Genomic DNA, 13,699 nt, shown 5'->3' on the forward strand with positions numbered 1-13,699 from the left:
CACATTTTAAAAGTGTATTATTCTGAAGCAGCAAATGACCATTTCTTATAGAAAGTAAAAGTACGCTTTCGAAAAGCAAAAACAATAATATGCTTAGATTATAAAACATGCAGAATGTAACCATGTTTAATTTAAAAATATATTTTGGTATTTGATTGTTTTTATTCTGAAAAAAAATCATATTCAGGATCATTTGCTGATTTTTCTGTTTTTCAGAGGATATATTGAGCAAAATATTATATAACACGTTTCCTTTCCATCTGCTTTTCATGGTAAGCGGTACAGTGTTTAGAGTAAATTATATTTATTTATAATGGCTATAAATAGCATTCACCTTTAAATTCATTGTAGAATGACACAAGTGTCTTTTATTTAAAGAAAGAACTTCATTATGCAGAATTAAAAAAAACATTCATTTGAATAAATAAAAAAAAAATTGTGTCCATCGTACTTCAACTGTTGCCACATTCAAAAACATGACGATTGATCTTTGACTGACCTGCTCCACAATTCTTCACTATAATGTTCTTTGTAAGTGTAGTTAACGTTTCTCTTTACAATTTTTCTGGGACCCTGACATTGAGATGTACCTCCATAGCAGCTTGTTGTCATGCTGTGATTTTACTTAATATTTAACATATAGAGAAAAAAATAATACATTTTAAGTCTTCTTCAAACATAAAATCACCTTCCACTTCAATTTAGTTTAACTGGCACACTAGTTGAGTTGAGATGTAAAATCTTTTGTCACTGTCTAACAAAGCCCAGTTTTGTAAGCACCCAAGTGATTGTTTTCTTATGCACAAAGTGTCCTACCTCATCCTCAGAAGATTAAGCTACCTTAAGAATTGCCATAGGCTTCTTGGTGACGTCAATAAATGGTGCTATTATCAGCATGGTGTGTATAAATTTGTCTATTGTCTGTCACTTTAAAAGTGATTTTACTATGCTTTTCAGAATTTTAATGTGTTTAATATTTTTTTTGTTTACAGGTTACATTCTGAATGCAAAAGATTTAATGAGAAATCTCGTGTTCAATCAGCTGGAGCAGGCACATTTCTCTTCAGATCACTACATTAACTCCCTGTAGCAGCCCTTATTAAGTTCAAATCCTTCATGTTTACCTACAGCGTAGTCAACGGATCAGCATCTATAAACACAGAGACACTTGCAAAGTCCCCTGCTCATTCTCAAACACTCAGGTCTGCTGATGAAATGCATCTGGTGAAACCAGCTCTGCATGGTATCAAATCTCAGTCCAAATTCTTTTCATGTGTAGCTCCTAGCTGGTGGAATAAGCTGCCCACCTCCATTCAGAATTCTGACATCCTCAAAGTGTTTTGAAGACTCTTTTGTTTGGTGATTTTCTGTCTGGCTGATATTAGCTGTTAGGATTTACAAGTATAATCTAGGAATTGTTACCACAACTTGTATTTTTGTTCTGATTTCTTCACTTGTGATGGATAACTTTGTCCTGTAACAATTTATCCCAAACAGCCCCCCAGACTGATGTTTACTCAAATATGTTGATCTCATTTATTAGTCACTCTGGATAAAAAAATCACCTGCTAAGTAAATAAATGTAAAAAATGGTCCTTTCTCTTCATGATGTTGTTTTCTTTTTTACCTAAGGATTGGGAATTGTTTTGAACAAGGTTTAACTTGACAAGGTGAACAACTTCAATGCCCACAGGTACACTCTATTCAATTAATTATGTGACTTTAGGTGCAAAGAAGATAAATAATTTGAAAATCAGTCATTCTATGTTTTTTTTTAAATATGATAATTACAACTTAGTTCTTGAACACCAGTTCTTAAATTCCTTTTAGTTACAAAGTACATTTCGAGTTGATTTTTAAATCTTCCTTCTTGTGTATAACATTGCAAATGGTTTGACCGCTTCCACCTTTACATAACGTATTATTGCATAACATAACTTAATAACGTAATATACTGAAGTTATGTTCTGAGCATAATGGGTGTCTGTCATCGGTTGAGAAAATGTCCCTCTTTTTTAAATATTACCGTCTGACACACACTTACCAAATCATCTGTGTCAGCCCTAATAACTTTAGCCGCATGCTTTTTAAATTTTCGAATACTCAGACCACTAAATCAGGAAATGAAGCTGAAAGCGATGATAGACTGGATCACGGGTAAAAAGACACCATGAGGTGTTTATCAACTTTAGGTTGTCTGAGTTTAAGTTAAGTTAATCATTAAGCATGTATTTTGCCATGGATTTCCATCTTTTTTAAAAAAAATGTTTTAATGTGTTCATAAAAAATACTTCACTTCCTTTTTATTCTGTGCCTCTTGACTCACTAGTGTGAGAATGCCCATATATGATGCACTATTCAGTGATTCTTGATGTCAAGCTTTCTGGGGCTCCCACCTATTTTTGACCCAAAACAGTAATTTATAGACAACCGTCTGATCATATTTTGTGCAGTAAATTACACCCTCATGATAGATAGATACAATTTTATTTGTCTACTGGGGAGATTTGGCTTTATACAAAACCTCTTTAAATAATGATAAAGAATAAACCAATAAGTGTCTTCAGCAAAAATGATCACAAGCTTATTCCACATGTCTTATGGTTCTCTCAGTCTGATGAGGATGTACTTCACAGTACAATGAGAAGGAGCTAAAGTCCAATAACATGGTGGAGTTAGCCTGCGCCTCCAGTTCTTTGGTTGTTTATTACTTTCTCCTGCACTCAGGAGTGTAGATTTGTGTTTGCGATGAGAATGATGAGTTGACCTATGCAATACGTTTAACTGTCAGCTGATATCCCCGTGGTTTCTTTCCCATCAGCCATGCTGGATGTCCATGCCATTGTTCTTTTCATTTCTGCCATGGCATGTCGCCATGCCATCACTTGCCATTAGAAGGACCTGAAGCTCAATTACATGACCAAAGTAGCCCACACCTTCAACTCTTGGATCACGTTACAAGTATCATGTCATAACTTCTCAATTAGGACCAAGGTCATGGTGAGACAAATAACCCTTAGCATTTTAATTTATAAATTTACATTTTACTGTGATTTATTTGCAGATAATGTTATTGAATTACTTTGACTTTTTGAGACTCTACTGTCTTTGGCCAATCAAATACTGTATTTTTAGCTATTGATTTCAAACATTGGTAAGAAGAGCCAAGCAAAATGACACCTTTTCTTGGCTAACTAAAAAAATTACAATATGCAAGCTTTCGAGGCAACTCAGACCCCTTCTTCAGGCAAGATGTAAGATCTAGATTTGCCTGAGTTGCCTCGAAAGCTTGCATATTGTAATTTTTTTAGTTAGCCAAGAAAAGGTGTCATTTTGCTTGGCTCTTCTCTACATTCATAATGGCTAACAAGGTACAACACCCTAGTACTACAAACATTGGTAACTAATGAACCCCATAGTGAGCAATCAAGCCTATAGTATAAACTCTTAAAAGAATTTTCTATTTTCATGCACACAGCTTTCATTTCTTGTGAAGATATGTCAGTGGATGGCATGGTCAGGAGCATGACCTACGAGGATGAAGTACACAACAATGTTACTTGTGGATATCAAACAGAAGCAGTGGAAAAAATATAACAGTGTGGAAGAGGCCAGATTTTACACTTGAAAAGGTCCCGTGACAATGTACTTCTCTGGTCCAATTTTTCAGTTTGATTTAATCTGTACAGTTAATAAGCAATACATATAGGAATAAAATTGGCCAAAAAGAATATGACAAGGTTTGGACACCAAGCACTGTGAGGAAAATCCCTTACATCACTCCTCTGTTTAAACGCCAAGCATATACTTGACCGAGCACTGTTCATTATGAAGAAATGGCATACAAAAATAGTTTTCAAAATGAAAATGTATTAACATAATACAGTGCATCCGGAAAGTATTCACAGCGCATCACTTTTTCCACGTTTGTTATGTTACAGCCTTATTGCAAAATGGATTAAATTCATTTTTTCCTCAGAATTCTACACACAACACCCCATAATGACAACATGAAAAAAGTTTACTTGAGATTTTTGCAAATTTATTAAAAATAAAAAAATTGAGAAAGCACATGTACATAAGTATTCACAGCCTTTGCCATGAAGCTCAAAATTGAGCTAAGGTGCATCCTGTTTCCCCTGATCATACTTGAGATGTTTCTGCAGCTTAATTGGAGTCCACCTGTGGTAAATTCAGTTGATTGGACATGATTTGGAAAGGCACACACCAGTCTATATAAGGTCCCAAAGTTGACAGTTCATGTCAGAGCACAAACCAAGCATGAAGTTAAAGGAACTGTCTCTAGACCTCCAAGACAGGATTGTCTCGAGACACAAATCTGGGTAAGGTTACAGAAAAATTTCTGCGGCTTTGAAGGTCCCAATGAGCACAGTGGCCTCCATCATCCATAAGTGGAAGAAATTCGAATCCACTAGGACTCTTCCTAGAGCTGGCCGGCCATCTAAACTGAGCGATCAGGAGAGAAGGGCCTTAGTCAAGGAGGTGACCAGGAACCCGATGGTCACTTTGTCAGAGCTCCAGAGGTCCTCTGTAGAGAGGGTTGAACCTTCCAGAAGGACAACCATCTGTGAAACAATCCACCAATCAGGCCTGTATGGTAGAGTGGCCAGACGGAAGCCACTCCTTAGTAAACGACACATGGCAGCCCGCCTGGAGTTTGCCAAATGGCACCTGAAGGACTCTCAGACCATGAGAAACAAAATTCTCTGGTCTGATGAGACAAAGATTGAACTCTTTGGTGTGAATGCCAGGCGTCACGTTTGGAGGAAACCAGGCACTGCTCATCACCAGGTCAATACCATCCCTACAGTGAAGCATGGTGGTGGCAGCATCATGCTGTGGGGAAGATTTTCAGCAGCAGGAACTGGGAGACTAGTCAGGATAAAGGGAAAGATGACTGCAGCAATGTACAGAGACATCCTGGATGAAAATCTGCTCCAGAGCACTCTTGACCTCAGACTGGGGCGAAAGTTCATCTTTCAGCAGGACAACAACCCTAAGCACACAGCCAAGATATCGAAGGAGTAACTTCAGGACAACTCTGTGAATGTTGAGTGGCCCAGCCAGAGCCCAGACTTGAATCTGATTGAACATCTCTGGAGAGATCTTAATATGGCTGTGCACCGACGCTTCCCATCCAACCTGATGGAGTTTGAGAGGTGCTGCAAAGAGGAATGGGCGAAACTAGCCAAGGATAGGTGTGCCAAGCTTGAGGCATCATATTCAAAAAGACTTGAGGCTGTAATTGCTGCCAAAGTTGCATCGGCAAAGTATTGAGCAAAGGCTGTGAATACTTATGTACATGTGATTTCTCAGTTTTTTTATTTTTAATAAATTTGCAAAAACCTCAAGTAAACTTTTTTCACGTTGTCATTATGGGGTGTTGTGTGTAGAATTCTGAGGAAAAAAATGAATTTAATCCATTTTGGAATAAGGCTGTAACATAACAAAATGTGGAAAAAGTGATGCACTGTGAATACTTTGTGGATGCACTGTATTATCAGGTGGAAACAAAATGATCTACAGGAAATGATGGCTTTTGTATTACGACTCTTATAGAAGGTTGCGTTCAACAGTCCACTGTCTTATTCTTTGCATGCCTGCATCTTGGATACAAGGGACAATAAATATAGTATGTGAACTTTAAACAGAACTTTGAAGCATCTGAATTACTAAAATGCAGAGAAAACAGCAAAGCCTTTGTGAATACTGGTATGTGATTACACATCTCCTTCTATTACTACTAGAGTCATAATATGATTTATAAGATTATGTAATGGACGGCAGGGGTCTGCAACCGTGATCAAAAAAGGCTAAAATCAGTAAGTTGCTTATCATGACAGTGCCATAGAGAGATTTGAACGTGGTGGACCAGAGTTTGATTGGACTTTGTTTTTTATATCCATAAAAGATTGTTGCTGGTTTAGTTAATCCTAAAATGTTATATGGAAAGTATATACCTGAGCATCAGTTTAAATGCTGACATGAAACAAATCTCTTGCAGTATTTTAGTCTATACATAATATCCACTTTGATGGAATTTGCCAGAGAGATATAAAAATGTATTATTGGCTTTTTATGTTTTTCAGCCATACTTGCAAATGCATTCTTTCAAGGTTACACTAGTATAGTAAACTCTTTATTTATCAGACTAAGGGTTGAAGGGTTGATAGTCCTTCAGTTGTTAGCAGATTTGACATGAAAACCAAATGTAATAGTTTTTAAGATGGTGTACATACAAATAAAAAAGTTACAACCTTGAATCATTTTCAAATAAGCACATTCGTTTACTTGCTAAATGGTTTGAAGTTCAGACAGTGCAGAAACTCTGGATACCAGATCTCTGACTGCGGTGTCTGTGATGTTTGTGCATAATCTGGACCACTAATGTTCAGCTCCTTAATAAATGGACAAGTGTCTGTGTGTTTGCTTTCTATGTCTCTATAATCCAACAGATGGTGGATCGTATATACTTACAATAACAAAAGGTAATGTGTGGCACATTACAAACATTTGTAGCAACGCATTTTATTACTACAAATGTTTGTAATACACTAACTGCTGAAATGTCAAATCCAACAATATATTTTATTACTACATGCATTACAAAACACATTCCAATAGTTGTTGCACTAAAAATGTTAACACTGAAGTCTATGTTGATTACTTAGATTTCAACCCCTCTTAGACGGGTAGCACATCTTACTGGCATATAACATAGACATACAGCGCCCTCCACAATTATTAGCACCCCTGGTTAAGATGTGTTCTTAGGCTTCTAATAAATTATTTTCTTTCCCAAAAAATAAAGGCTCACAACACAAAAAAGAGAAAAATCCATCCTTTAATTGAAATACATTTATTCAATGGGAAAAAAATCCCTCATTAATAAATACATTTTTTACATGAAATCATGTGTGCCACAATTATTGGCACCCCTGCTGTTAATATTTTGTACAACCCTCTTTTGCCAACAAGATAGCACTTAATCTTCTTCTCTAAACATTTCACAAGGTTGGAGAATACAGAGACAGAGATTTTTGACCATTCCGCTATGCACAATCTTTCTAGATCTTCCAGAGTCCTTGGTCCTTTCCTGTTCAGCTCACCCCACAGATTTTCAATGGGGCCGAGGTCTGAGAACTGAGATGGCCATGGAAGGAGCTTAATTTTATGTCTGCTGAACCATTTTTGTGTAGATTTTGCCATATTTTAGGGTCATTACCCTACTGGAAGACCCAATGACGACCCATCTTCAGCTTTCTGGCAGAGGCCATCAGATTTTGATTTAAAATGTCCTGGTATTTCAAACAGATCATGATGTCATGCACTCTAACAAGGTTCCCAGGGCCTTTGGAAGAGAACAGCCCCGCAGCATCACTGATCCTCCACCATACTTTACAGTGGGCATGAGGTGCTTTTCCACATACTTATTCTTGGATTCACGCCAGACCCACTTAGAATGTTTGTTCCCAAAAAGCTCAATTTTAAACTCATCTGGCAAAAGCACACAATCCCAGTTGAAGCCCCCAGTACCGCTTAGCAAACTCCAGACGTTTACATTTGTGATTGTAAGTGAGAAAAGGATTTTTCCTTGCATGTCTCCCAAACAGCTTGTTGGCATGGAGATAGCATCTTATGGTTGTCATGGAGACTTTGTGACCCCCAAGATACCACTCTTTGGTGAAGTTCTCTAACACTGAGCTTTGGAGAATTTTTTTACTTCTCTTACCATCCTCCTCACTGTGTGTGGTGGCAAGATAAACTTGGATCTTTGTCCAGCCTTGTTTGTAACTGTTCCTGTTGTTTTACACCTCTTTATTATTCCTCTGACTGTAGATACAGGCAGGTTTAGGCAAGTAGCCATTTTCTTATAGCCATTACCTGACTTATGAAGGTCGACACACATCTGCCTTAATGTTCCTTTGTCTTTCCCATGTTGAAGACTGGCTAAGAGCAATAGCACTATGTGTCACGTAATGTTTATACCCCAAGGACACAGGAAGTCATTAATTACTAATTATAAGTTCCAATTTCCTCTGATTAACTTTGAAAACTAAACTAGAAATTACAAAAATGCTTCAATTGCACTTATTTTATAGGAATTGTTAGGGGTTCCAATAATTGTTGCACACATGATTTCAAGTAAAAAATGTATTTCCCAATTAATAAATGTACTTCAATTAAAGGTTGGATTTTTCTCTTTTTTGTGTTGTGAGCGTATGTTTTTTTGGGAAAAAAATTATATATTAGAAGCCTAAGAACACATCTTAACCAGGGATGCCAATAATTGTGGAGGGCACTGTAGCAACCAGACAGACACACTGAAGTGCAAACATTATTTCTGAATATGTCCAATAGAGATTAACTGCTGGACAGGCAGAAATCATCTTATCCACCTTAATAGAAGACCAAGTGTGTTGTGTTTGTGTCTGTATATCTGTGTGTCCTTCCAGGTAGTATGTCTCTTTTATATGCCACTGCTAGTTAATACATAACATGCAGAATGCTTTATCCAAGGTGACTTCATGTGGGTAAATTACAATTGTTTAACTGTAAAACAATACAGAAGAGGTGCTGTATTTAGGCAAGCACAGAGGTAAAGTTAACAAAAGGATCAATTTTCATTAATATAACCTTCAAAATGGTTTAGATGTAAGATACAATCCTACATCAAATTTTACATTACCCAAAGAAGTTACCTAGGATTGGCTTGTTCTGACTTACAGGCATGATTAGATTACTTTCCCAGGTTTATAGGGTGCACACAACAGTACCAGATATGGGATGAGGGTGCCAAAAGTACGCTAAAAGTTTAGTGATCACAGATGTTACTGCTGCATGTGTAGTTGGCGAGTGAGAAGCAGATGTCTAGTGTTGTTTTTGCCCTATTTCTGCAATTGTTTAGACCAATACAGTTTTGAACAATACATTCAATTACTAGATCCAGATAAATAAAGAAATTATGGGAAATAAACAGAAATACAGCAAAGTCATGGAGGAACCATCAAAATCTGATGATGTATGTTAACCATTTTTTAATATCACTTCACTGCAACCTTAGTGCACTGCTCCAGCTTTCATAGGAAGAGCTTTAAATTAATAGTGTGAAAGCAGAACGGACACAACCATGTTTGATGGCCAAAGCTTAAAAGATCACAATTCTCATTGATGCTCCCATTTTCAGAAATTTTAATATAGTGTGGCGAGTGCCTGGGGCTACTACCCAGCCAGGATGCCCAGGTGGACCGGAGGAGGGCTTGTGCCTCCTCCAGACCACGAGGGGGCAACTGCCCTGGTTGCTTTGGGGACCACGAGTGCACAGCTTGGAAGCTCAACCCTGTACGGGCCACCGCCAGGGGGCACCCCGCTGCATTTGGAGCCCTGGACCTCAGCATTTCAGCCACACCCGGAAGTGCTGGGGAGAAGAGGACTAGGGACACCTGGAGTGCTTCTGGGTGCACAGCTGGCACTTCTGCCACACTGGGGAGTGCCGGTGGAAGATTGCTGGGAAGCACCTGGTGCACATCCGTGTGACTATAAAAGGCGCCGCCTCGCTTCATTCAGGGCTGGAGTCGGGTGAGGAGTGGACGAGAGCTTAAAGAAGAAAGTGCAGGCAGCCTGAAGAGTAAAGCAGGGTGTGTGAGGCCTGGACTTTGGGGGAGTATCTTGGGGTTCTATGTGTGCACTTGAATTTGCAAATCGTAGTGTAAATAAACATGTGGTGGCGATTAAAAATGTCTACCTGTCTGTGTCCGGGGCTAGTTCCACAATAGCTACATTTTTAAAACAAGCAAAATTAAGTTTTGCGCTTTTTCTTGAAAAGCACTTAGATGCTCGCACACTTGTAGACTCCACCTTCCAAATCTTTTATAATTGACTCACCCTCATTAACGTCAACATGTTTTACTTAAGGCTACTGTGACATATTGCAGATTTACACTTTTATTCACACTCACACAAAGACAGTAGTTCCCAAGTTTAGGACAGGATAATTTACTCCAACTTTCTTCCCACATTCCATCAGGGCAAAATACCTGTGAGAGACTAAATGTATGAAAGGAGTTGTACTGATTTCACACATCTTGGCCATACTGAACCTGTGAAAGATACTACTTATTGTTTTCAATTAACCAAAATGAAAAAAGCACTGCTGGAAAGAAAACTGACAGACTTTTTAGGTTTTTTTGGACCCATGTTCAATATAACATACAATAAAAGAACAAAAGATAAGAAAAAAAAAAAAAAATCAGATGCGGTTTAAAAAACTTTAACAAAACTAACCTGCACATAGGTTACACTTATTCTTAAACTGCAATGTTATACTTGGGATTTCTATACTCTTCACTATTCATTATCTGCAAATTACAAACAGTAGTTGCAAATGAGTGCTATTGTAAAATTCAAATATGTACTGGTTTTTAATTTCTAATTACATCAAAACATTCTATTTTCATGAAATACTGCCATCTAAATTTGAAAAACCAAGTATTAGAAATACAGTCTCTGGTGAAGTGCTAAGTGGTATAAAATATTTGGCACCTTATAATTTTGTTTAAATAAAAACAAAAGACCACGCAATAATGTCTGCAGAGATCAGTAAGATCTTACATGAAGATTGATTCTAGCTCAGTTGCCTTTTTATCATGTCTAAAGAGTAAAATGACTGGTCGTCAGCTGTCCAATGCTAAAATAATAATGATTTCAATTTCAAATATAAATACACAAACATGAATAAGACAATTACACAAAATTAGCATTGAGATAACATTTAACAAAGACATTTAAATAAAAGTAAAATGTATTAACCAACCACGTTGCTTATTCAATTGGACCAGCATGCATAACAGACAGGAAATTTGTTAAGCAGCACTTAGCAGATGTAGCAATTTTTAAAAATTGTTCTTTGGAAAAGAAGCTTACCACAGTATCTAAAGAGTCTGGCATACTCTGTTCCGTATTGAATGATCATTTTTGAGAACAAAAATGGCACATTGATGCCCTAAACAGAAAGCTTATAGAATCTTAACAATTGTTACTTTATACATCTCAGAATAATCTGTGAATAGAAATAGCAATATAAAAGAATACTCAAGTACACACAGAAAAGAAAATGTACATTTTTTGCATTAAAGTATATTCTTTGAAGTCCAGATGTAGAATCGAGTACAAAGATGATTTACAAGGATTTCACTTTTAATAATAGGTATGAAAAACAAACAAAAAATGATAAATCCTTATATTATATATTCTCAACAATGTATACTATACAGCAATTAGCAAATTTTGCTTTTTATACTTAGCTGCAGGTATAATACCCACTTAACATGTGAAGGAGAGTTTTATATATTTATATATTTTACAATACAGGGTCGGGCCATAGAATTAAAAAAAAAAACCAGCATATTATCATCCTGTCTTTTCATTACTAAGCATTTCCTTTAACTCAAATTATTTCTCCACATCAGACCTGCTTTTAAAGATGGCAGCATTTTAAAGAGTTCATTATAATACACTAGACATATGAAATCTTATCAATGGTCAGCATCCAAATCAAATTAATTGAAAATGACCCTTTAAAATAAGGTGTGTAAAATCTGGGAAAATTTTATATTACAATAAATATTTTTATAAGGATATTATAAAAATTAGCCAGATGTTTAAGGACTTCTTCAAACTGTTGGGGAAGAAACAGCAGCTAACGGGTAAATAGTAATCTCTAATAATTAGCAAGCAAAGGTGCTTTCCTTGTCATGTTTTGTGTTAATATTCAGTAATCTTTAATCCCAATCCTTCCAATCCTCTTCATCCAGCTGAGGGGGAAAAAAAACACAAAAGATAACTTTTATAAATAAGCTCTAATTGCATACTGAAACTGAAGCAAACCAATTTAACCAGACATACAGTAAATATCTAGACATTACAGGCACATCTCCTCAGTCCATGTATTCATGCAAAAAACAAAATATAGTAATAGGAATTCTGGACCCTTACATAAATGAATACTTTACATGATCTACATTTGGTCATTTTCACAATCCATTATTCTAGTGAAGGTTACAGTGAGCAAACACTGTTACGTCAGTAGCAGAGGTAAGAAGGCCCAAACTATCCACAAAGAAGATGTTTACTGCTTTAGCAGGCACATACAAATACAGACACTTGCTGAACATAAATGATAAATTCTACTCCAAGCGGAAGCCTTTTTTACACGTGCTGCTGCTTAGACAGATATTCTGCTCCCTATAACCCAGACCACAATCACGGAGTTGTGAAAAATAGATTGATAGATGACTTCAGAAATAAGTAAAATGGAGCAAGACCCCCAAACAAGACTTACTTCTCCAAATGCTTCCATATTTGACAGCGCTAGTTGAACTTCTTCCTCTGTCATATCTAAATCAATGTCCTTTTCCCAGTCTTCACTAATATCTGTACTTGAGCCTGTTTAATAGTATATAAGAAACAGAATGAAACAATCAAATATTTAAGTACAATATGCTACTGAAGTATCACCACAGAGGTTATAAAAAAAATAAAAAACAAATAAAAGTGAAAACTTTACGCAAGATTTTTCAAAAAGTTGTCTTTGCAGAGTTTGGGAACAACCCCAAAAATGTTTAAAAGGTTGCATGATATGTAAATAGAGGCTATTGTTTATGCCCAGTCATGACACAAAATGCTTAGTTTAATAAAGGTGTTTTGATCTGTAAGTCTAACATAAGAATATTTAAATAAGAAACAATTATTTGGTACACTGTATTAATCCCCAAGGGGAAATTGTCTTTTCGCTTGACTGTTGGAGGTCAGGGTGCAGTTACACTGCAAAAGTGGATCATTACACAGCATTAAATCCCACTTCTTCTTCTGACACTAACTACAACTTTGCCACTCTGTAGCTTTTCCTTAAAATGTCACATTGCATTAAATAGACATGTTTGTATGTTTTAGTGAAACTAGACCAATAGACAGCCAAATACATATCAATGATATGTGGCACTTAAGAGTTCTTGGAAAAACAAACTTAAATTTCTTATACGTGGATTAATATCAGTTTATTTAAAAAAAAAAAAAGAAACAAACAACAAATTAGATCATTATCCCTGTTATATTTGTTACTGTGTCTTTCTTAAAATCTTTAATCTGATACTTTTGCTTAATGGAATTCTTAGTCACTGAAATTTCTTTTCATAATGTAATAATAATTGCTTTTTAAAGGCACTACTCTGTTTAAAAAGAAAAAAAAATGGCATTTAGTTTTTTTTTTTTTTTAAATCTGCACTTTACTGGAGTGCTCTATTCAGGCTACCTGAAGGACTTTAGTTAAACAAAGGACTAGGCTTTGAACTAAATGAATACAACACTGAAAAGCAGTAACAATAATGACTTCAAATGGTCTCAATGTAGACAGTAGAATGAACAGCTTTGTGAAAGAAGTATCTGACACCTCCTAGTTTCCTTTCTTACAAAATTTTGATACCAAAGGTGTTTAGGTTCTCAATCAGAAAAGGACACCTGAACAAACAAATAACACATTGTTTAAATTACTTAATTTGTCTAATGAACAAAGTTATCCAACAACAACTGGCACTGTGTGAATAAGGAGCTGTCCCTAAGTTAAATTAACCCAATTAAAGGGACAACTAGAGTCAGCTAATTGAAAAGAGAAATTTCTGCT

The 13,699-nt window shown here is 36.2% G+C and overlaps 1 protein-coding gene across 1 annotated transcript in view; it reads right to left on the minus strand.

Annotated features, from left to right (window-relative positions):
* Positions 1-10,195: 10,195 nt before the first annotated feature.
* Positions 10,196-13,699, minus strand: part of bsdc1 (BSD domain containing 1) — a 37,183-nt gene continuing 33,679 nt past the window's right edge. Inside the window, exons 10-11 of the mRNA XM_039739496.1 lie at positions 12,362-12,465; positions 10,196-11,834 (exon numbers count right to left, since the gene is read on the minus strand). Of these exons, the coding sequence (XP_039595430.1) occupies positions 11,802-11,834; positions 12,362-12,465 (137 nt within the window). The 3' untranslated portion in view covers positions 10,196-11,801. The remainder of the gene's footprint in view (positions 11,835-12,361; positions 12,466-13,699) is intronic.

Source organism: Polypterus senegalus, chromosome 17 (genome assembly GCF_016835505.1).
Source record: "Polypterus senegalus isolate Bchr_013 chromosome 17, ASM1683550v1, whole genome shotgun sequence".
Classification (NCBI taxonomy): domain Eukaryota; kingdom Metazoa; phylum Chordata; class Cladistia; order Polypteriformes; family Polypteridae; genus Polypterus; species Polypterus senegalus.